The sequence below is a fragment of the Parus major genome, chromosome 8 (genome assembly GCF_001522545.3).
Source record: "Parus major isolate Abel chromosome 8, Parus_major1.1, whole genome shotgun sequence".
Lineage (NCBI taxonomy): Eukaryota > Metazoa > Chordata > Aves > Passeriformes > Paridae > Parus > Parus major.
In genome coordinates this window covers 12,703,423-12,728,833 of record NC_031777.1, presented here as the reverse complement: position 1 = coordinate 12,728,833, position 25,411 = coordinate 12,703,423, and the positions used below count along the sequence as shown (strand labels likewise).

The 25,411-nt window shown below is 38.1% G+C and overlaps 1 protein-coding gene across 1 annotated transcript in view; it reads right to left on the bottom strand.

Moving 5' to 3' along the window:
• Positions 1 to 421: 421 nt before the first annotated feature.
• PLPPR5 (phospholipid phosphatase related 5) overlaps positions 422 to 25,411 on the bottom strand; it is a 76,170-nt gene continuing 51,180 nt past the window's right edge. Inside the window, exons 2-6 of the mRNA XM_033516456.1 lie at positions 24,122 to 24,296; positions 21,657 to 21,907; positions 12,689 to 12,865; positions 10,937 to 11,056; positions 422 to 2,615 (exon numbers count right to left, since the gene is read on the bottom strand). Coding sequence (XP_033372347.1) covers positions 2,583 to 2,615; positions 10,937 to 11,056; positions 12,689 to 12,865; positions 21,657 to 21,907; positions 24,122 to 24,296 — 756 coding nt within the window. The 3' untranslated portion in view covers positions 422 to 2,582. The remainder of the gene's footprint in view (positions 2,616 to 10,936; positions 11,057 to 12,688; positions 12,866 to 21,656; positions 21,908 to 24,121; positions 24,297 to 25,411) is intronic.

Here is a 25,411-nt window from a genome sequence, read left to right as displayed (position 1 = left end):
CAAATAAACTTCCTTCTTCTTTCATCACACTTTGAACTGTATCTGTGTGAATCATTTTGTGTCCGTCAGTGACAGTAAAGCCCAAATTTCAGGGCAGTGCAGAGCTAGAGATGTGGGAGGGCAAATTCTTGCCACTTTTGAGAATCAGTCAGAGCAGTGTCTGGAGCCTGGCTAGTCCACATTCTGGGGAGAGACCTTCCCCAACAGGCTGTGCACTCTGCAATACAGCTCTTCTCATGCTTTTCAAGTTCACCAGAACCACCTCTAAGGGAAGGTCATTAACTGTGGGGATTTCTGGTTAATTGGGAAAGTTATGACACCAAATGCAATTCACATAAAATCATAATTTCATTATAGTCACACTATCAACCAAAATATAAGTAAAGCAAAAATAATAGAATAATAAAAAATATACACTACATATGAATGAAAAATTATTTTATTTAAAAATACATTATACAGCAGAGTGTCTCTCTTTTTGTTTTCTCACTGCTGGTTCACAGAGATAGAATGATAAATTTAACCCAAATATTTGACTGGGAAAGATCCTGAGAAAGAGACCAGTTACAAGCTGATGATATACAGTACACTGAAAAAGAGTCATCTCTTTTAACATAAAAGAATCTCTTGGTAATCTTATAAATCAGATATAAAAAATGCAGATTTGCTACCATGCAAAAATGAGTGAAGATTTCATTTAAATCTGCACACAGAGAAATCATTAGTACCTCGGAACCTAACTAGCTAGACTAAGAGCAGGGTAAGTGAGCTAACGCGGTGATACAAACTTTGGATCTACTACAATTTTGTAAACACAGTTGATAGTCTAATAAAGGTGGATTTTCAATCACCTAAGTAACCTAGTTCTAGCTAAGGACTCTATTCTAGGTTTTTTTCTCCCCACAGATATATTTCTTCAGTCTCTTAATTCTCAGCTTAGCACAATGACTTCGTGGCATATGCTCTATTGCACTCAGAGACAACTTGGCCTTGCCCTGTTTGCCAAGCACTCTTTAGGTAGTTGTATTTTAGTGAAAGCAAAGGCTAAAACAAAAAGTAAAAGCAGGCATTACCTGATGACTATGTGAGAATGCATTAAAATTCATCATAGAAAAAATATACCTGATTCTACATCCTTGTGTTTCAAACATACTCTAACAATGATTAATGCACAGGAAATACACTGAACTCTGGAAAATTTAAGGCCTAAAATACTCAACAGCCTCCACTGACCAATAGCATTATCAGTATTTCTATAGTGCTAGCATTTTACTAGCTCCTGCCAGAGGGGAACTTTCTGGCAGATATTAAGAATGTCTTCAGTATTTACAATGTTCAGATTCATCTGGTGCTCAATTTTTATGGACAACTTCACTATGAATAGTCAGCAAGACTCTTCCAAAGGGGAGGCTTAATCTGAATATTCACAGCAATAACAGAGATATGGTAACACTGGCTCATGCTGAAGAAAAATCAATTCATCAACACCACGCAGACTGGCAGAGGATTTTTTTTTCTTTTTTGTAGAATATGAGCCTCAAACACAAACAGAGATAAAAAGTTTTGTAGAGAGAAAGTCTACCTATCCTGGTCACTTAGGCTGAAAAAAAAAATTTGTTTTTTCCAAGAGTCTTCCATGAAAATGGAGAGTAGATACTCAGATGAACTTTTCTCACTAAGTTGGTGACCCTCTTCTTATCTTAGCACCCATTCTCCCAGCACAGTATCAGGGAGTATAACAATCATGAGAAGATGCAGGCTGCCTTGAATAATCTGTTTAAATGATTCATGAATAGCACGGCTTCCCATCAGATATGCTAAGCTAAGAATGGAGCCCTTAACCTTTCATGGGATATCATTAGTAATAAAGAATATATCAAAGATCAAACTTTCTATATGATTCTCATTTCTTTTAACCTAGAATACATATATGTATGTCATCCAAGACATTCAAGAACTACAAAACAACAATTCAACTACAATTATGTCAGGAAAATATCCAAATAAATAAACTTTTAATTATGATACAATACTTATTACAGTAAAAATTGGCATTTTTTTTCTCTTCAAAAGCAGAAGCACCAGTCTTACATGTAACATACTGTTTGAATGATATCTTACATGGAATACAGCGTAATACAATGTGCAAACAGCATTTTCATACAGAACATAATATTTGCTAGTTTTTATACACTGAAATTGCCTCAAATGGAAACAAGTTCATGCTGAATTAAAAATGTAGATTTTAAAAATCAAAGTTAAATCAAAATACAAAGTACTGCTGGAATAGGTACATGAACCATTGAAAACAATGAGAAGCCAAAATAGAGGGTAAGGTCAGATAATTAGTGCTCAGTTTGTCCCATTCCATCATAAAAGTAAACAGTTAATATTTTTGCTAGAAAGTAAAGTGACGTTCTAATATTTAAGAATTCTTCAAAATGTTGGTATCCTTTTAGTGATGTAAAAATCAAGTCAGAAATAGGACTTCTAAAAATTTCTTATTTTTGATACACTGCAAATATCATGTGTGGGCTGTGAAAAGAGATGAAGTCCAATGGAGTGAATATACATCAGCATCATCATGTGACTTCTGCAAAGGCCGTGATGTGGTTCTACAAATTAAAGGAAAAACAAACAGATAAAAACCACAAAACCACACAGACAGACAGCAGTCACCACTGTGAAAACTTTTGCCTCCTGTGCTTGAAGGGCAGCCTTGTACTTGGAGACTATTGCAGGATGATAACTGATTCTCACTGCAGTGCTCTCACTCACCCCCATAGCAATTCTGAAAGACTGGATAGGGAAGCATGCTAAACAAAGTAATTATGTGTGATGGTGCTATTATATTTTAATTTTAGATGATTTTTGTTTGTTTTAAATTAGGTTTAATTTTAAATTACATGTGAAAAATTCAGTTAGCTGTACTTTTATTGCTATGCTATTCATAACTGTAAGCAAAATTCCTAGAAATTAAAGTGACAGTTTCTGACAGATTATAATACTCTCTGTGTAAATACAATTTTAATATTAATTTTTTAAAGATTATTTTATTCCCACGAGCTCAATGGCACTGAATCAAGTACCAAAATACTTGAAATCACATGGCATTTGGCAGTAAAGAACTCATATTCAATTTTTTTTTTTTCAGAATCACCAGTGTCCAGTTGCAATCTAAGAACATTTTCCTCTTTCCTTCAATGGGACAATTCTTAGGAGCACTGAGATGTGTACTGGAACACGAACATTCTACATGCAACTCTAAAACCCTACAGCATCCCAAAGAGCTTGGCTACTTTTTCATAGTTAAACCTAAGCAAGTGACTCTGCAAACACCTGAAGGGGAAGGTATCACTATCTCAGTGATGTGCAGGATCCAGAGGAAGTGTATTTCCCTTTGGGTATGCAGTATCCTTGACTGCCACCATTTTTTACAAAATATGCAATGGTGACATTAGTAAAGGGAGCCTTGATGTTAATGTGTCTGTTCCCAAGCACAAAAATGCACAGAGGGTAAAACACCAAGCAAAGCACTGCATATTTTCCCATCACTTTGCCTCCTGGGGCAGATTAAACTCAGAAGACAGCAGATGTGAGCTGAAGAGGAGGCAGATGTGGATAACCTGGGGAGAATGGAACCTCCCATTTTTTGCTTAAGGGAAGTCCTTCAGAAAATCTCTTATCACACAGCATAAAGAGTGCTGGAGTGAAACAATGCCCACCATATAAGTTTATATTTCTCAGTTCTTCTTTAAACTGCCTGAATATTTGTCTATCAGTCTGAGCAGGAGATAGGGAGAGATAGGCAGGCATCTTTTCACATTAGACAGAGGAAATTAGAAATACTTTGATTGGAGAGCTGCCTCTTATGCCTCCATCTCCAAGCCAGGCTGGCAGCTTTGTTCCCTCTCTTACTGTGCCATAACTGCTCTATGTTCTTCTCCAAGGGGAGAAGCCCTCTTCCACCGCCTCTACATTATGCATTGCTCTAGCAATGTTCTTGCTGTATTTTATGACAGCTTTCATAAAAGAATACTACTTAATAGCAAGAATCTATGTATATTCTTCCCCAAAACAAAATCTATGTATTTTAAATAAACAACAATTATTAAACCATAGCCAGATTCTTTTTAAAAAAATCATTAGAAAAAAAAAAGAGTGCAACTTTCAGTAAAAAATAGTAACAAATGTTATTGCTTACAGATTTTTATTCTGCAGAAGAAATGCAAAATTACACTTCCTAATTAGAAAAAAAAAATCAACTCCAAGTATTTTTTTTTGGCTGGCCATCTTCTGTTTTGAGTACACAAAATACAGTGGGAAAACTCATTGACTCTGGAGTTGCTGTGAGGCTATGATGACATTTTCTTCATAGTATTTACTTTATTTTCTTTATTTAGAACTCAAAAGTCATCCTGTCAACTTAAAGTATCCTCAGTCTAAAATTATTCACTTTTTTCATAAGATGGACTGAAAATGAGGAATTGGAGGGAAAAAATAATTCCTCTTTATTTCAATCTATTTTTCAAGTCCTGCTACATGCCATCCTTGTCTCTAAGTGACACACATTTGTCTGTGATGCAGAGAACCAAATGCTCTTTCATGTGGCATTAATTCAAGAGCGGATAATGATTATTTAGGGAAAGGAGAATGTGGTTCACACTTCTGCCAGCTATACTTCTAAAATGAGCAGGTCACCATCCTGGGAAGACATGCAGAGCATGGGATCTAATAGCACAGAAGAAAATCCTCCTTCCTCAATAAGCCTTCAAAGACAACTGCTAAGCTGCTGATCACAGACCTATTGATTTGAACCCTGCTGAAGGCCTGTCAATTCATTTCCAATGGACTTAGCAGGGTGATGCATAACTAGGTCAAAATTAATCACTTGCTGATGGCGAGAATCACGGATACAGATTCATGCAATTGTCTAGTTACTCGTGCTTTTTCATGCTATTGTCTCAGGCAAAACTACAAATCAGCCTTGCTGAGACTCTGCAGAAAAAAACCCCACACAAACAGCATTCCCCTGGAATAACTACATTTCAACTCTTTTACTTCTGCCCAGTTTTGCTGTGACAAAGGTTAGAGTGAGATACTATCTACTATCAGCAAACAGATTCACACAGATGCAGGAAGGCAAGCAAAAAACCATGCACAAGACCTCAGCTTCTCCAACTCCATGGGAAATAATTTTCCCCGGAGTTCCAAAAAGAATCAGAAACGCTGAGGGTCTACTCAATGGCAACAGTCTCACAGGCAGACCAGCGTTTGCACCCTCCGTTCTAAGAGGACAGTACCAGGCTGGTGAGCAAAGCGTGCATCGTAACTGTGCTCTCACACCACTAACAAACAATGGAAAGCCAAAGGCTAAGCCTTGAGTGCAGGTTTCTGGGGGAAATGATCCACACCTGAATATCTTCTGTTAAGTTTTAATTAATTTCTGTTGATAAGAAATGCTATAGCTTCAAAGCATTGAAAAAATACATTAAACTTTGTGATTTACAGTTTTCATTACATATAGTAAATATTTTTAGGTTGATTTTTTTTCTTTTTGCTTTGTTCTTATTGATACAGTTAGATCCATTCAAAAATAGTTATCATCCTAAAAAGATTTTTCCTTTTTTGAAAACAGAAATTTGAAAATTGTAATTTTTCCCACAGTAGTTTGTTAAATAGAAAAATACTACCGTAGTACTTTAGGCAAATGATAATTGATCAAACAATAATAACAATGTTATCACACACCTCTCTGAGTCAGCAGAGTGTATTTTCTGCTTCTGCTGGAGAAATGAGTTTTGTGCAGAAGGATGCCCTGAGGCAGAAGCACCCCTCAGCCCTGCACGGAAGGCGGGCCAGCCGCACACGCTCTCTCGGTGCGCTCCATACGTTATTGCCTTAGAGGAAGGGGCTCACAGCGCTCCGTCCCCGACAGCCACGAGAAGAACCTAAGGATGCGTGCTTTGAGGGAGGTTCCTTGCAAAGCATCTTCTTGACTGTGACTAATGCCTTGATTCTGTAACACCTACAATATATATGTACATTTGAGGAGCTCACACTGAATGTATTGTTCCACTTCCCGTGTTTAAATATTAGTCTATCTGAGAATAAGATGCAGTGATCACCGTTTGCATTCAATCAGTAGTAATTCTTGTACAATCCCCCAGAAGCAGATTTAAGCAGAAGAGTGGGACATGAATACAAATTCGAATGTTTGACATTGAAACAAAACTGCTTATGATTTTTTATGAGCTGACTCTCCTGTGCATGTGTTTGTGGTATGTGTGTGAAGCAATGTTGTATTATATCTCCTTTAACAGACTGTATTATCTAGAGAGAACAATTATGACAAAAACTGCCTGTAAGATGATGTAAGCACATGGGCTCTCATCAAACCATCCTGGAGAAACAAGTATGGACACCCACAGATGCTTTTGGACATCAAACACTACAGTATTTGGAGACCTCTCAACTAAAATATTTCAAAGGACCAGACATGGACACAACCCTCTTCCCCATCCACCCACAGTATGATGAGCTAAAGCATCCTTGTGTTTTGCTTCTAGCTGTGAGCTCAGCGAGAGGTGATCCCCTGGAGAGCTGTCGGGAGCAGGCCAGGCTCCCTAGGCCACGGTGCTGTGTGCACACCAGGGCACATAACAATTGGAGACTTGGTACCAACATGCTTAAGACCAAGGAAAAAGCAGTAACATTGAGAATTAAAATTTTATGACATCGTGAAGAAGCTGTTCTGCGTCTTGTGAGTAATCAAGATGGAGACAATAGAAAAAACAATACTCCTTAAATTCTGAAGAGGAAAGCTTTCCCAGTCTTAAAAATACTATCAGAATTCATATCAAGTCATATCAAGTGCAATATCTACACTTAGAATTGCTAGAATGTTTTACTGCCATCATTGCCTTTGGCATATATACAATAGAACAATTATTGCTGTGTCAAACTCAAGAAGATTTCTGCAAAAGTTAAACCTGATAGTAACTAAAAAGTGATATAATGGGCAATAAGAATGTCACATATTGCAAGAGGAATTCCAAATACTTATGACCATTAAAACTTGGGAATGGCAGGAGAGAGCACCTAATCTGTGTCTTTCGAGTTCAGTTAAGCTGGATAGTCGGTCCTGCGGGGGAGTATAAGAAACTTCATTGTAACAAGGAACAGTGACTGCATTTGGGAAGGTTTGGGCACTGCTGACAAAAGTAGCAGCAGGAAGGAATGCCAAGCAGAACCTTGGGGAATAAATGCAGTTTAGCTGTCAAACAGAGCACTGCCAAGAACCCACTGTGCATATAAGTAATACTGAATAGCTACAGAAAGCACTGATAATCACACACTGTAATTATCTCAACTCACAGGAGATGAACCATCTCCTGACCCAGTGCTTCCTTCTGAAACTTTCTATCTCAGTATTCTATCTACTGCCTCCATTAGTCCTGACATGCTCCATGTTGTATTTAATTTTTTTAAAGCTAGAATACTTATAAAAAATAAATAAGACTAGCAAAATCATAAGCTACTACTAGGAGACCTCTGTAAGCCTTGGCCAATTTCAGGTGACTTTTGCATGAAATAATGTCAGTCTCCCCTGAAACAGGAAACATAGTTTAAGACTGCATTTGGATAAAGCAGCTGATCCTTCAAACTCTTCCAGGTACTATCCAGAATATTCCCATTTCTCAGTAATTCCTGAAGAAGAACAGAACTCTCTAACCTTGACTGTGGTAGGATGAAAGCTTCCTCTCTGTAGGAGACTTCCAGCTAACTGAAACACCAATTGTCTTGTATGAGATGAAGAAGGTCAGAGACAGAAAAGAAAAAGAAGCAGATGAGTGAGTCATGAGGTTTCTTGGCTTTCATTCTTTTCATTAATTCTGAGGATGATTATAGTTAAGGTAAAAGCACTAAGTCTGCACTGCTGAGCAGGCTCTGGCAATGATCCCTCAAGGAGACACTGCAGCTACAGCTTACCCATGCAGAACAGCTAAATCATCTGCATGCACCACAGTGAAACAGAAGTGTCATGCAAACAGTGATCTAACCTTGTCACTAAGCAGCAGCTCAATTCAGAGTACTACAAGGACTCATGCCTATTTAAGTGCATTTCAAATGTAGCTAGACCTCCACCAGAACTCAGACAGTGGCAGCACGGTGAGCATGCCAGGAGCATTTGATCTCCATGGAGAAAGCACTGAACAAGTAGCAGATCTGGAAACAGCAAAGTAATACACTTCCAGGTCTCTATGACCCACTCATCTACAGGTGAATTTATCACAAAATAGCCATTGAGTGGGGCCCTATCTGGCAGGCATTTCCAATGAAGTCATTCTTTAAGGCAGGAGTTTTTAATTGCTTGCTCCCAAATACCTATATAGTTATTTTTTTAGTACCAGTCACATAGTTGCATTGGTTCCTGCTTGCAAAGGCCACTTGCCTTGGCTTTTGATAACTTCAGACAATTAGGATTTGTGCTACTCCCAGTAGCTAATTTCTGACAGTAACCCATCTTTAATATTGGCACAGGAGCTTGCAGACTGAAAATAAGGAAAAACAGTTTTAAAATAAGCAAAATGTAAATCTATGTGCATTCAGAATATTGAACTGGAACAGTCCTAACTGAAATGTAGTGAAAAGTAATTAGTGTCTAAAGAAGGAAGAGACAAATAGTACACAATTTAGCATCTCTCTCTCCCCAATGGAGAAAAAATGCTGTAAAATAAGAGTTAAAAAGCAAAGACTACGTCAAGAATTCTTGTAGCAATGGTAGTTAATTGAGATTAGCTAACTTAATTTAGACCTTAGTTCCCTGAAGTATTATTCTTAATGCCTTTTATTTAAGAGGGTCTGTCTTCTAACTGAACTTTAGATTAAACAAAAAAAAATTTAGATTAAAAAAAAAGGTAAAAATATCCATAGAAACTCAAAACCTAAAGCACTCATATGTAAGTAACTTCTTCATCAATTATTTCCTAATTAAATTTTACACTTTCTGGAAGTGGAAACAGAAGAAAGCATTTCCAAGAAATTAGCAAAGTCTTCACCTTACTGTCCTTGCATCCTTTCCTCTCTGAAAAGGAGAAAGGCTTTGCAACACAGATAAAGATGAATCCATAAAATGGGATCTCAGCAAATGATATCACTTTTTGGTCAGTCCCCAGTTTGATTCTCTAGAGAGAAGTTGCATGACAGCAAATATCTACTGCCATAAGAATATGGGTTCAGAAGGGAAGTAATTCATTCAGATAACAGAGTCCTGGGCAGCTCTCAAATGGCAGTGGTTATCCTCAAGCAGAACAAACATTATTCCTGCCACCATCCTACCACACTCTTCCATAGCTTTCCCCAAAGCATCTCAAACTAGGCCAAGTCTCAGGAAAAGAACATTGGCAATCATGAGTGGTTCTCAAAATAGGTAGAAACATGAAATTAACATGAAGTCTTTATCCCCAGAAAAAAAATAAATTAAAATTTCAATATCCAGGGAATGTATACTTATTACCTACGATGGCTTTTGAGCCACAGAAAATGCTTCTATTGCATGAGAGCCTAGCATATAAATAAAACATGCTCTTATTAATGTGGTATGTTTCAGGCTAGCTGACAGCTTGTTTTGTTTGAACATTTCACAGAAAGTTTACTGAATGGATTATTTTGAAGATACACATTCATCATATAAATGCTTGTTCAAGCAAATGAGACTCTGACCTCCTTACGACAAGGTATCAGTGGAAGTAACTTAGACATACTTGGTTCAAAAAAGTCATGTTAGACTATTCTGAAAAGAAATCTTCTTTCCCTTCAAGGAAAGGAATAAAAAACCCAGGACTGGCAGCAATTCTTAATAAAGGACAACTTCCACCACTTTCAAGTGAATAAGACAGATTGGAAAGTGCTTGAAAACCTTTCTTCTGTTTAACATTCTGAAAAAAAAAATCATCTAAATTGATCTGGAATTAAAAGAATACCACAGAAAATATATTTGGTGCCCTACCCAGTGTAGAATTGTTTGCTATCTTCAAATATGGGCATAATTCAATAGATTTTAATGAATAATGACAGAAAAAGTCATTAGAAAAAACAAACTTTCCTTTAAACTGCATTACTAGTCCAAAGTATCCCCTTGGTAAACTGTCTAAAATATTTTCTGTATTTGGTTGCGCTATCTATTTCAGTATTTGTTTTCTTATAAAATTAGTCAGACGATCTTACCTAACATATAGTATAATATCATCATCAAAAAAATATAAATAGTTTTCAAAGTGAACCAAAATAAATTTTATTGTGATACTTAAGCAAAAAGTCTTGGCGTACCCAGGAGACTTTCACTAGCATGTCCTAGTGTAAAATCCCTAGTGCTCTGACAAGAGATCCTGGGGTTAGTGCTGTTCCTGTATGGCCCACTGCTACTCCCACCTCCAGGGGGGTACCCTGCCCTGGGGCTAGCACGTGTCTGATGATGGAAGCCCCACAGCTCATTCAGAAGGGACTGCATCCCATGCTCTACACCAGGCTGAGAACACACCACAAACAAATAGGATAAATGCCACTTGTATATGAATTGGAAAGCCCCTTGGGACAGGGATTAGGGGCTCTTTCTAAGCATTCTAAGAACTTTCTATGTTCTGTGGACTATCAGGCAGAGTATTAATCACATTTACTTGAGAAACACAAGGGAATAGGGCCTCAGATCTACTTGGCCTGACTCCATGGGCTTAGCAGCAGCTATGGCAGTGAAATGATGACATGAAGAACCTCCCAAGGGGCGTCACTGAATTAAATTATTTTTTTCTTTCTCCTTCACTGACATGTTTCTTTATTTTAAATCTGATTACCTTGGCACTCTTGTCAGGATAGTTTGTGATCATCCTTCCAGGAAAGCGATGTTTTAATTGTTTTTTTAAAAGTCAGACATTACCTTTTCTAAAGGGCTTTCTACTCTTGGTATGCTGATCATGGGCATCTGGGTCAGATTATCCAGATGAGAATGTTCATGTTCTGGTTGACGTCCTCTGAAGTTATTTACCACACAAACAACCTAGAAGGGATTACAAGATAAACAGAATGCTTAAGGAACAACTCACTTTTTCAAGCTTTGATCCAGAAAAATATCATTAGGCAGAAATGACACCAGCTTTAGTCACAGCTTTACAGTAGAAACACTGAAATGTGAAGTTCATGTTTTACAGAAAATCCTTAATTAATATTTCAAGACAAAAGACCTTCTACCAATTTATTGGTACATGCATCATTTGAGAACCAAAAAAACCCCTCTTATCTAAAAGAAAATCCATTACTGAAGCTACATAATATAACACCAATTACTATCAATGTCATGAAGAGATGTCTTGCAGCACCACATGGCATTAACCTTAAACTCTTGGGAAGGCCAGTGCCATCTCAGTTTTGATCAGCAAAGACTTTCTCAAATGAAGAGCAATAAAGGGAATAAGAAGGCAAGGACCATGCCAAAGTCTGAATGTAGCTTCAAATCTGCTCAGGGCAGCAGATTCTCACAGTGACTTAGAAATGTGACGTAACAGTTTGTGCTTCTACTAATTCCAACACTCGGCTGAGCAGCAATGTTGGCCAACTGCATTTTTTTCAAAACACAACTAAATTTGATATCATGCTACTCAAAAGTGTTTATGCAACATACATGACAAAATATAAGAAAAAATGCTGGGAGAGATTTCCTCTCTATTCTGTTCTCTTTTATTAGTTATGGGGTATTAACAGAATGGAAAATCTTAAATGTGAACAACCAAATATAATGCCTGGACACCTTGTATGGAAGGGAATGTTTGGAAATGCAAGCAGATGTATTTTGAAGGAGACTTGCAGCTACCTTTGCATGTCTAGAAGAGTGAAAACACCCACCCCAGCCATCCCTGGGAGGGTTCTCAGCCAGTCCATGCTTTCAGATGCAAGATCTTGAGACCAAGACCCTGCAATCCAAGAGTCAAACTCTAAAGTGTTTTCATGGGGAAAAAATTCAAAGGTGTATTTACTACTATTACAAGCTGCCAGGCAGACAAACCTAGAGACACTAAACAGCAATGACTGCTCTATTCTATATATGCAGTCTTGCACTGCAGATATTAGTGAAGGTGACTGATAGATTAGGAACAGTTTTCAGACACAGACAGTAATGACTGGCAACTGCAATTAACTCCCTGGTTTTGGCACACAGCTCCAGAAAAGGAAAAGGCTATCCAAAGACTTTTTTATACAGAATAATATGAAATTTTAACATAAACCTGAATCACTATGAAATAAATTCATCAGAGTACTGAAAAGCCAGAAAAAAAAATTGTTACCTATTCTCTGATCAGTGTGGGTACCATTCTATCAAATTGAATACTTTATACATTAAATCATACCTATGCGTTATTCTGAGCAATATGTACTTCCTGCAGGTGGGCCTTGCTGCAAGAATTACTGTTTGAAATTGTTGTTGGTTTATATGGAAGTCAAGAGAGATAATTGGATCAGTCCTTTCTTGACTTCATATTTCTGAGTGTATGTAAATATTACTAAGAAAACTGATGACTAATTAAAAAACCTAAGAAATGTCTTCTGTTATTTAGTTACTTGAAGGCTTTTTTAGAGATACAAACTTATATACTCACTTTTTTCAAACAAAAGTGACACAGACACACACACTTACCAAAAATACTGCTATAGATATTCCAATTACAAATCCTGCTATTACATCTGACCAGTGGTTTCGATACTCTGCTACTCTGTTGATTCCAGTAAGGAAAGCCAAGCACATTAAACCCAAACACAGAACAGGTTTTGCAAGCCTTGTTCCTCTGGCTTTCACTGTGTTGGTGATATACATCTGAAAATTAGAAAGGAAGAAATTGTAAGACTGATGGATATCTCCCACTAATTGGTGAATAAAAGCTCTATATTTTATTTTAATAGACTATGTGTATTTGGTGCTTTTTTCCAGAGTCAGGGGAGGGTGTAAAGAAACTAGGAGGTAAGAGTAGTAGATCAAGTCATTGCACCCTTTTCCTAGGGATATAGAAAAATAATCAGACCATAGAGAAAAACTGCATTTTACATGAACCTAAAAAGCCTACAGAAAAACAGGCAAATTGGACAATCCCATCCAATTACTCTCAGTCTGTGTATTTATTTATTAATGCATAGAAGTAAAGAGACTGATTTTCACTGTGCAGAGTTGACAGTAACAGAGAAAGATCTTTACCCTGAAGTACTATTACAAGCTGCCAGGCAGAGTAAGAAAGGGAATACATAAAGACCTTGTTTTTCTTAGCAAAAGCCTTTTCTCCTTATACATCACTTCTTTATGTGACTAGTGATTTGTCAAAAATCAGTGAAAAGGTAAAAAAACTGTTAAAAAGCAGTGAAAATGGAACTAAATGGCAGCATCTACTTTTATAAACATAGCGTAATAGTTTTTTAACTAGTGCTGAACTAATACAACCCTGTGCTTCACACAAACCAATCTAAATGCTGCAGGTTTTATGCATCAGACTGAGAAATCCACTTGTCCTGCTGCACTCTAATTCTCCCTGTGCAATAACACTGAATTAAAAGCAGTGCCTGATAAAAGAGCAGCTCTTCTACCTTAAGAGTGCATTAGTTTAACCCAGAACTTTCCAAGCTCTGATGAGACAATGGAAGAAATTAATATCAAATATTTGACTTTCCATTCTCTTGAATCTTGGCATTAAGACCGCTTGCAACACTCCTCCTCCCCACCTGTCAAAAATTCATTACGGAATTGTAATAAACTACAACTAACAAGATTTTGGACCAAAAAAGCTTCTACTCTCTGCAGAAGATGTTTCTGTAATTAAACCACTGAAAGCCTAAATCTTCAAATTTTAAACAGGATTTAAGTTTTGAACTGAGGAATGCAAATATTTCCCATGGAGTCTCACTAAAGATTCCAAGTTTGTAATGCCATCACTTTGAACTGCAAAGGAAAACAGATGGGTCTGCATTGAAGAACCAGTACCACTTCTTTGGCCAACAAATGGGCAGTCCTTTGGGTTGGTTTGGGTTTTTTTTTACTTTCTGAAACTTCAGTGGAATTTACCAGGAATCAGTTTACGAAGTGCTGCAATAATCCAGCCAAGAAGCAGTTTAGAAAGTGTGGTTACACTTACAATAAACTGAGTTAAGAAATAGTGGTCAGCACTTGTCTAAGAAGAGTAACATCTGACAGTAGTTTTGTTCAAAACAGTAGAGAAAGATCCTTGGCTTAGAGGATGAAACAAAGGTTAATCTTAAAATAACATCAGAGAAGAGAAGTGCAACACACAAATCTTCAGTGTACTTTATATGATGAACAGGAAACCAGTAGAAAGATTTCCACTAATTCAGAGCAAAGTTTTAGAAAAAAGAGGTTTTGGGTTTATCTCCAAGCCACATTCTCCTCTCTTCTTCCTAGACCATTTCAGAAACTGTCTTTCTCCCTTTGCTGATTATTCTTTTATCTTAGCTCCTTGTATTTTTGCAGGCTGTCTTCAGTGAGTTACTCTTTCCATGCAGAAAGGTGATAAGAGAACTGCAAATTTAATTTCCAGCTTTTTAGTCCCACTGGTTTTCTTCAAGCTATAGACAGAGTATTGCACACTGAATTAACTCAGCAGCCATCTATTTTAGTGAGTTTCACTGTTCTCCTGGATACTAACACCATTATCCACATTCACACTACATGTTAGGACAGCTGGTGCTAGGAAAAACACTGGAACATTTTTAATACACAATAAGAAAATCAAATTTCAAATACAGCTTTTGGGTGAAGCTGACACAGGGGAGTTAGCAGGAAGCTATTTCACATTTAATTCTGTATTGTGTTACATTAAACTGAAATGACTACTGAGAAGGAAAAATCTGACTGTTTAAGGAAGATCATGGTGACATACTTCAGTAATCTTTAAGAACCAACTGGTCATTGCCCAAGAAGATTATCTCAATTTTTAATAAGAAAACACGTTATAGTACAAATAATTGGTTCTGCGCTACTTCAAATTTCACCATTTTTAATACAAAGCTGAACCCAAAAAATGTTCTGCAAAAAATTCTCTGAATGTTTTCACAAGCAAGCATGTCCTTCAAATCCCTACTCAAAGCACTAAGAAAAACAACCACAGATTCATGCTGTGCCTCACATGAGTAGAGACCTCATTTACCAAGTCCCCTTCTTGTATGAGCAGTCATGGTTGTCAGGCCCAGTTCATTATTAGAAATAACCTGAGGGTTCTGCCAGCAGAGGTACCTATAGGTACCATTTCTATCTTTTCTTTAAAGAACAAGTACCACTCATGTAAGGAATAGCATTATATTACAGTACAAGAGAATTAATAAAAACAGGCCAAACCTTCCTGAAACAGTGTGACAAAAAGTCTATATCTTCAAAATTCTATATAGCAAATACAGCCTCCTCCAAGGCAGGATTCACAGATACCCATTTTTAAACTTGGCCTCTTGCACCTCTAGTATAATATATTAACACAGTCAACTCAGTCAAAGACCTAATTTACACTAAGAATAAAATATAATTAAGCAGCTGTTTTCTTCTTGAATCTGGTGGAAAAATTATAAACCAGCACACTCAGTAATTGACAAACAATAAACAACCTGAAAAGATGACAGGATTCTTCACCTGCTTTTAATAAATATTAAATGCAGCATCAACAAAGGAAAAGAGCTCAGTTTTTTAAAACGTTAGTAAGAATGAATGACAATATAACTTTTTACATGGCTAAAGATGTTTACTGAACAACTTCACCTCCATTCCTTTTAAGAACAGGAATTCAACAGCAAGACCAACAGCAGAGATTTTGTATGTATGTCAAGGATTGATACAGTTAGAATTAATATAGCAGGCTGCACCTTCTCCTGCAACATCAGAACAGTAGTGAATCTTCTCTCAAAGAACGTCTATCACAGTTCTTTTTTCCTGAAATAAGATTTTAGTATGAAAAGATATAGAGCTGTCACCAGTAAGCAGACACAGGCAGACAGGCATGTAAGGAGGTGGATTGTTACCTGATCACACAATATAACAATATTTATTAGATTTTCATAAAAACACAAATATTTGACCTCCAGTCCTCAAGATACTGGAAGTGAAACTGTAAGAGAACTTCATTGATTGAAAGAAAACCTTTAAGTGGGTTTGAAAATATTAATTTTAAAGATATTATCACCACCACAGCTGCCTGTGAGGTTTCTGATGTGACTGGCTCAGGCCATAGCATAAGGAAAAATCACAGCCTTGGCATTTAGCTTATACTGGGAAAGTACTTCAAAAGTGTCAGATTGCAAGTGGCCTGTGAAGTTTGTCCTAAATATAGTACAAATAAAATCATTCCAAAACATGCTAAGAAAAGAACAGGAACTGTACGCAAAGTGCAGGACAAAGTGGATTCCTAGGCTATGCTGCAAGCTCTTTCTAGGCATCTTTCAGCTATCTTTAGGCCCACCCACACCAACATCTATGCACACAAACACAGGTGTAACAGGTCTCAGAATCCCATTTTAGTTACACTGGAGCTACTCATCAGGCTGGGTACTCCAGCCAGGAGGGAAGATAATTTTCCTTGCTGATTTCATCAGCCTGGGGCCCAGGGATGCAGGTAAAGATCCCTCCTGTGTCTGCTATTTTATTCCTCCCTAATTTAGACAGCCTGGGAGACAGAGACCAGTCCCTCAGCAGGCAGTGAATAATGACTTGTAAGGCAACAAGAAGAATGAGGAAGAAATCATTGTAGAGGCAACAGGCAATATCCCAGGCAGCACTTCAAGCATGAATTATCTCATGTTTTCTTTTTCTTTTACAATGTGCTAGCATTAAAGAAATAATCTTGAACTATTTAAGTAGCATAAGTAATGTTATAAATGTTCCACCCAAGGAATTTGCAATATTCATCAGACCTACAAGGAAAGAGACACTCATATCAAAAAGCTGAAAAAACAGTGGGATGTTGTAGTCTATAAACAGGCTCAGTGTTTAGTTAGAATCCTGTTTGACAATCTAAAATCTTTTCAGCTTCCTTCAGTAATAATTAATGGGTCAAACTACTTCTAGAGCAAACCAAAGTCATATTCTCAAAGCATCTGGGTCCTTCTGCAACTGTCCACTGAAGATTTCTTTCAGTGTTTCTGAAGCCTTCTCCAGGTTTCTCTATATGTTTTGATCTAATTATTTATGACCCTAGACAAAAGTTAGCTTTCAGAGTCAGGGGCTGGCTTGGAAAAAGGAAAAAAAAAAAGCTCTAGAATTCTGGACTTCAGCATTAAATGCATTTAGCATTTTCCCACTATAAGCTCCCCACAGCTGTAACTATAAAACAACTGGAGAAGGAAAGAGGTATCTTTCACTATACCAAGACCATAAGACTCACTTATTACAGAGGCTGTTTTCTTGAGGAACTGAATTGTGATGAAGAGCTGACTGACATGAAATTTAGAGGTCTTTCAATAAATACCTGGATCAAAAGGTAATATTATTTTATTATTTGTCTGAAAGAAACCAATACACTCAATATGTGAAGCTCATGACATGTGCTTTTTTATCAGTATTGAGGGATACCTGCTGCACCAGATACTGAAAAGAAATTCCACATTCCTAGCACTGTCCCTGAAAGGCAGCCAGAAGAATCATTTAATTTCATAATAAAAAATGGACCACAAAGTCAATTCAATGAGGTGGCTCTGCCAGTCCTTTCCCTCCTGAGCACCCCCTTAAGCCTGTCTGAGAGGCCTATCATGCCTTCACCAGCAGCCCATTTAGCTGGAATCTAACAGGCACCTCAACACAGGTGAGACTAGACCTCCACCTGTAACTGGGTCAGGGAGTGACACTGAGGACAATGTCACTGCATTCACTGCCAGTGTTGCCAGCACTGTTACCCAGACTGTCTTGTTGTCTTTTCCCAGTGACTCACAAACACACTAAATGGTAAAATCAATGTAGCAAAATGCCAGGAGCAACAGCCTTGCATAAGACATGATTGTTGGCCAAAGAAAAGCTCTGCAGAGAGGAAAAAGTTATTTGTAGGCTTTACAATCTGCTATGTCTGCTATGTCTGAAGCCATAGCTGAGGCCAAGAGTTCACAGTACAAAGCAACAAAAGCTGCCTACAGAGTAAAGGGCCATATCAACTATCAATACATGAAGGCTGTTCCTCCATCATTACAAACCCAAGGCTGAAATGTGTGCAGTAACACAAAGTTCAAACACTACCCTACCAACTGCTTTTGTGCAATCCAATAAGAACAACAACAAAAACAAAAATAACAAAACTTTACAGAATGAATTAAGATTTCTTTTAAACTATAGCTAGTAATGACCAATCCCCTAGTTCTGCAGTATCAAATGACAATTGTTAGTCATATGTCTTATATTTAAACCTATGGGAACAGGCTGACTAAATCTTCATATATCACTTTGAAATCCTACCAAAAAAAAAAATAAAAGACTCATGACTTCCATTTCCTGTGTCTCAGTTGCAGAAAACACCCCAAGTATGTGCATACTTGGCTGTTTCAAAACTTACCTCTAATTGTCCAGGCTATGTCAGCTTATGCATATCAAAATGTGGCTTATACAATTATATATTATTTAATAAAGTTGCAGTGTTTGCCTTATGCAGCAAATACTGTTCCAGCTGAGAAAGGGTGAATTGCAATGCTGATAAGAAATGAAAGCAGATGCAGTCAACTTACTAACCCAACTCAATCAAGGACAAACAAAAGATCTCCAATGAGATCAGTGCTGACACCTAAGGAAAAATCCATGCACCAGCCAGATTAGTTAAAGATTTCAGAGCAGATTTACAGTAATTAATTTTGAAAACAGTGGTACACTGGAAAGAATGAACCTGAAAGTCTGAAGAAGTAAGGCAATGCATTACTGAGTGCATCTGTGTTTGGAGCAGGGTAGAGAAAACACCTAATCACAGTACTGCCATCAACATTTCCTTGCTTAAGTCTCTATTGAAAGGTACTGGAAGTAATGGAGGCAAACGCTACAAAGCTCTAAATATTAGCAAAACAACTGTTTGAAAACGACTGTACATTCAAACAGGAGGGGAATTCTGAGTTACCATAGCAGCCACCCACTCTCAAAAAGGGGGAGAGGGGATAAATGGAAGAGTCAAGAACTTAGATGAAAAGAGAAGCTATTGTTAACAAGACAATATGCACAGATGCTAGGTGAGAAGGACGTGGATGCATTTAAATGGAATGAGATAAGGGAATTATCAGATAAAGCATAGGCTCTGTTTCTAAATGCGTTGATTGGTGAAATCACACAAGTCTCAAAGTATTTATTTCACCACCTCAGAGAGCAAGGACCCTTGGGTCAGCTCTTTTTCCTGTAAGCTGGTTTTGTTTCGTGCACAACTATGTGAAATAACCAGGGAGAATTCCATAACCATATTTCCCTCTCTTCAAAATTTCTGTTAACCAAAAAGAAAGCACATTTTGTAGATTATATTCTAATGAAACAGCAAGTAATATATGGAGATCTTTGTCTGTGTTCTCAGTAACTGTTGTAGCATGGCTTGTACAAAGACTAGGCTACTGTTTTAAATCTTCTACTCTAGTGAACAGCGATGACAAAATTGTTATTTAGGGCCAACTATCCTCATAAACATCATGGCAGTGTAAGGACATGACCCCAGTACTGGAACACTGAATTTTTTTTTCCTTTGGAGTGTTAATAAATGGTATTTTTAGCTTCAGTCATGCAATAGGTTTTATGGAAAAAAACAGCAAACCTGCCAATATTGTAACAAGAAGCTACTATGGAACTCAGAAGTCCTGAGAGTAGTTTATAGTGCTCTAGTTAAATGATAGCAGTGTCCAGCACCATGCAGTAGTACAGTAATGACATAGGATATATTCATTTCTATAGTTACTAAAGGAGCAAATAGCAATGAAATGGATCTCAGCAGCTTTAATTTTTTTATATTGCTAACTGTATATTGACCACAGACAAGGTTTGCATGAGGTATTCTTGCTCATGTCAAAAGCCACTTATATTAGGTATTAAGCTTTACTGATGCCTACTTTTTGTTTTTAAAATGTATTAATACTATTTTACTTTCTGCTTTGCAGTAGCTGAATAGCTGGTTTCCTAGTTACTCTGACTCACAGCAACAGTGGAAATCCAACTTTACAGATGGATGAGGAAAAATAGGAGCAATTAAAATGAAAAATTCTGAGTATTTTCTAAAATAGCTTGCATCAAATTTAGAGTGTTTCAACCTTAGATATTGCCCCAAATAAAGACAATACAAGTAGAAGACACACTTGCCTCAAGTTAGAATAGAGTATTATTGTTCATCTCTTACTTGCAAACACTTGTCTGCACTAACTGATGATCAGCATCTCTTAAACAGACATTGCTCACAAGGAACCTGGTAAATGTTATCATCAGTGCTGCAGATTTTAAGCAACTGGTTCTGAAGCCCTGTGCAGAAGCACTGAGTTGACATACTGTCTGTGGATGGGGCTGGGATCTTTGCCATGTTGGCAAGCATCAGTTTCCAGATCAATCAGGAACTAATTGCTGGCTCATTTGGTATGTGCTCAAAAGCAATACACAGTCACACACCTGTATATCTACATATCTACATATGCATATATACACATCCACACACATCTATGGGCAGGCCACTGCTCAAATACTGAGGGAACATAAGGGCTGACTCCTGCCATGACCACAAAGGTACACACACCTGCCTAATTTCCCACTGACACTATGAAGGCAGCCCTGGGCTCATCCCAAGGCCTGCAGAGGGCTGTGATTACCAGCACAGCTCAGGTAAGACACTCCCATAGGCATGTGCTGTGGAGAACTTGTCCCCAGCAATGGAACAAGATGTGCTTGCTCCTGCTTAAGGCTAGAATGATAACTCCAAACTAAGCCAGAGTTACTTGAGTGATATTAAATGGTGACTCTTCTCTCCCCTGCCCCTCCACAACCTATACAACAGCTCTGATCCAGGCAGTAAACACCAGGTTTTATCCCAGCACTGTTCATCACTCCCTGTAAAAGAGAGGAGAGGGGGAAAAGGGTGGATTGTCTTGTAGCTCACTTTATTACATAATCAGAGCCAAATTGACTTTGCATGAGGTACCTATAAAAACCAGTTCTGGTACCAAAAGACATACAGGGATCTTGAGAAACATGCAGAGATCAGACATACACATAGCTCACCCTTCTGCTTCACCTCACCAAAGAATATGGCCATGTGTGATTCTACTGATCTGCACTGGGTTAAAACCCAGAGAGGTACCACTACCAGTCCAAGGAAATCCCTACCCTTATGCCCTAGCACCCAGCAAAGGATTGTCTCACACACTCTGGAAATGGGGAAAAAGTAAATCAAACCCTTTATGGACAACTTGCCCTTTCTTAGCACTGTCTTGGCCTCCAAGGCTCAGAATATACCATGTCAGAATTAATCCAAATGAATCATTCTCACAGGAACTCACAGAAGGTTTGCATGCAGAAAATCAGCCAATTTTGGGCCTTATCTTCTGCTCATTCCTCCCTCCTCCCCCTCACATGGGCAAATGGTGCCAGCCATTTGCCCTCAAAAATATAGTGTTATTAAATAATATGATATACTTACAGCCAGATACATAGCTGCATATATGCTTAGTGCTGCTTCTTTGGATGGGAAAGTCTTTCTGGCTTTCATGATAAGGTCTGGATTTCCAGTACAGGCATGTACACCGTTGATGAATTGTGTATACTGTTTACATCCAAGTGCTGTATAGTTGGGTTTACAAAGTGCAAGAAAATGGGGTGCAAGATTCCCTGTTACTACTTGTCCAGCATTTACAAAGATGTCCGTAGCAAACAGTCCAAATGCATAAATTCCTAAAGAGGGAAACAGAGAGTTAAATTTCCTGACAATTTATAGTAATTATCACAGCAAAGTACCAGCTTCTTCCATTCAAGAACATGAAAAATCCTCCCATGTACTGTACCCTAAAGACCATGGCTCAAACTGGAGATGGTATTTTCCCACAAAACTGCAGCAGCAACACTGCAATGTACCCACACACCTGATGTCTCTCCCATCTTTCACAGGAACACTCATCCCTTGTGCAAGCAGCCTGCTTCCCTAGGCCCCATAGCCATGCACATCCCCTGTCTGGGGTACCTGGCTTTACTGGTACCTAACTTTTGCCCATGTTCACTAAACAAAAGTGACAGAGGGAAATGATTCACCCAATAAATCTGCTTGAAAACCAAGGTCAGACCCTGATGGAGAAGTAACTTGGAAAGTCATAACACAAACTGGACAAACTTTTATTTTCCCTTGCATCTGTAAAGAATCTAAAGTACTGAATAATTCAGTATTCCCATGCACCAGTTGTCTTCATCTGCCTGCTACTGGGCAAATCTCTATGCATGGCATATTAATCACAGTATCAACACAGTGAGCTAAAGATTTATATATTTGAGGAACTACTTATGCTAAGGAGTTTTTTAATCAGACATACCAGCAAAGCATTAAGCACATGTACTCATTCATTAGAATGTAAATGCATGTATCTGATTACTTAAAAGAAAACAGATTTCTGCTATAAAGAGGTCCCTCTATCCTTTTGTAAACAGAGAAAGAGCTCTGGAAATACATGCAAACACAGCAGCCTGACCAGCAGGCAAAGCCAGTGGGCACTTGTTCCAATTCCACCTGAGCTAGAGATTTCCTCCTGTATTTCCATGGGCAAATCACTGTACGTTTCCCATACTCCAATCCACTGTGAATATAGGGTGAGATCTGGCAAATCCCAATTTCATGGGGTGCTATGAGGAATTTAATGGATCAATATCACAGCAGACATAATTCCACAGAAACATGCATTCATTCAGGTCAGGTTTTTAACTTAGCAAAGCTAGAGGACCAAGGATTTCTGGGATCCTGGTTGGTCAGCAATGTCACACTAATGTTAATTCCTCCCAAGATGCCAGAATGTGGTGAGCAGCACATTGTGCCTGGCCATGTTACTTCACAGAAGGGCCTTTCAGCCAGTCTCGAGGGTGTGCACTGCACAACACAGGTGGACACATCACTCTGGAGGAGTGTAATGGGTAGCGATGCTTTGTCTGCTGGAACAGCAGAGACACCTTTGTTCACTCCTGCCACCCCTACCTAATTTTTTTTGCTTCTGTGAGGAAGGAAGGGACCACTTAGTGGGAATAAAACTCAGGCACTGATTACACAGAGAGGAACTGGAGTGGGAGGAGCTCCTCATCATCACTCCCAACCTCCTCCAGACCTATACAAGACAGTCTCCTTATTGGGAGCAATCACACTCTGGGAAGGCAGGCACAGTTGTTACACAAACACTGCGAATGCAGACTCAGCTGCACATGCCCTCCCTCCCCCTGAGACTAGGGTACACAACAGGATTAGCTGCCCCAAGGCTTTGTTCCTCCAGCTGTTTCCTTCAGATGCAACCATGAGAGAGAAGCAAACAGCAGATTTGAGCCCTGCTATGGCATCCCTACATGCATTATAAATCAGCATCTGGAAACGATCATACACATTTTGAGTGCTGGGATTTCTCCCTCCAAATACGTTTAGAACAAACTAAGTAAAAAAGATGGCATCTCATATCTACTAAAGTCAATGGGGGAGTTTCAGCCAAAACCAATGTAGCACAGATTTTGTACAATTTTCTGCTAGAGTCTATAATACAATATCCAGGCTAAGAAAGCAACTAAATCGGCTTGGCTTCAAACACACATTTATATCCCAATGTCTTCAACTTTGATGTGTGTGTGTTTACTATCAGCTATAGATATGGCACAAGGATATCACCTTCCTCCACTTCACCCCTGCTGGCTGCTTTTTCCCCTAGTGGTCCCAGTTTTTTCTATTTTTACTGCTGTTTCTGCTATTGTTTCTTTAATCCAAACTTCCAAAAAGCTTCATTTTCTACCTAAAAAGAAAAGAGCATCTGAGTTAAGACTGCACATGAAATGTTAAATGGCTATCTAAATATTTTCCCCAGATCAAAATTAAGACATAATTGATCACTCTCACCATTCAGAAAATGAAAGCAGTAATTTTGCTCATACCAAGGAATCTGATGGTCCTGCGCACCAGTGGATTTATATAACAACAGTCTCCAGTTAATATTGTTTTCTCTTGGTTTTCAAAATCCTTTGTAGCTAACTGTAGACAAAAGACTGCAGTTTCTCCAACGATAATCTTAGGGGAGGAGAAAAAAAGGGAGAGAAATGGTGCATCAGATTACAGCAAGTAAAATACACTAATATTACAGAGACAGACATCTCATCTTAAAGAAACAAGACCAAACCAGCACAAAAGACAGCATAAGTGAATCAAGTTCTGTACATTAATCTTCTTATCAGGAAAATATGCCTTATGGCTTGCTTTACTTTATTTGCCTTAAAAGAGAATAAATTATTACAAGGAGGATTTGTAGGCGACATAACATAACCTAGTTTTCAGGATGAGGGGAAAGAGAAAGAAATCTGTTAGTTCAAGAACAACAGATCACATAATGCACAAGATCTGGACCAAAGTAAAGGCCTAATCTTGGAAGAGGCTGAACATTTCAGTTCCCACATGACATTCCCTGACACTCAGCACTTTGCAGAGTTGAACTTTAAATTCTGGACTATGGTAGAGAGAAAGGGGAAAAAAAATCATAACAGAGCTCCTGTTCACATCAGAGGTTTGGTTTGCCAGGAGGCACTTAACAGGGTTTGATTCACATTTTGCTAGCTAAATTTATCAAGTCTGGCTTTAGCTCTGTTCCTCATGCTTGAACAAAGTGTCACCACTGACATTTTAACATTAAGAATGGCCTGTTTCACATTCACTCCACCCAAAATAAAGTTCTCATGTCTATATATCATTCACCTTACGGCTGGCAAAAAAAACATAAAAAACACCAAACTAGAAAAAATATATTTTGAATGTAAAACATCTTCTCTAGGTTATGTATTTACCTGTACAACAAAGCATGGACCTTTAATTTGTTCACTACAATTATGGACAGACTCAAAAGCCAAAGGCAAGATTTAAGCATGTATCTATCTAAAGCTACAACACTGAAGCTTTATGGTAAGGATAATTGAAAAGCAGAGCAGAAAGGTCACTGACCACTGGATTCTAACCTGGGTTCACTGTGGGGCTTACAGGCAAGGCCCTTCCACTCCTCTGCATGAAAAACACAGAGCTTATTGACAGGTACATCACACTTTGATCAACAAGAATGAAGACTACCAAAGTGAAATCTTAATACTCCACAAATGCAATCAATAATGCCATCAAATCTGATGAATAGCTGACATTTTTCTTAACCTTTGCCCTAACAAAAAAATATAAATATTTTCATA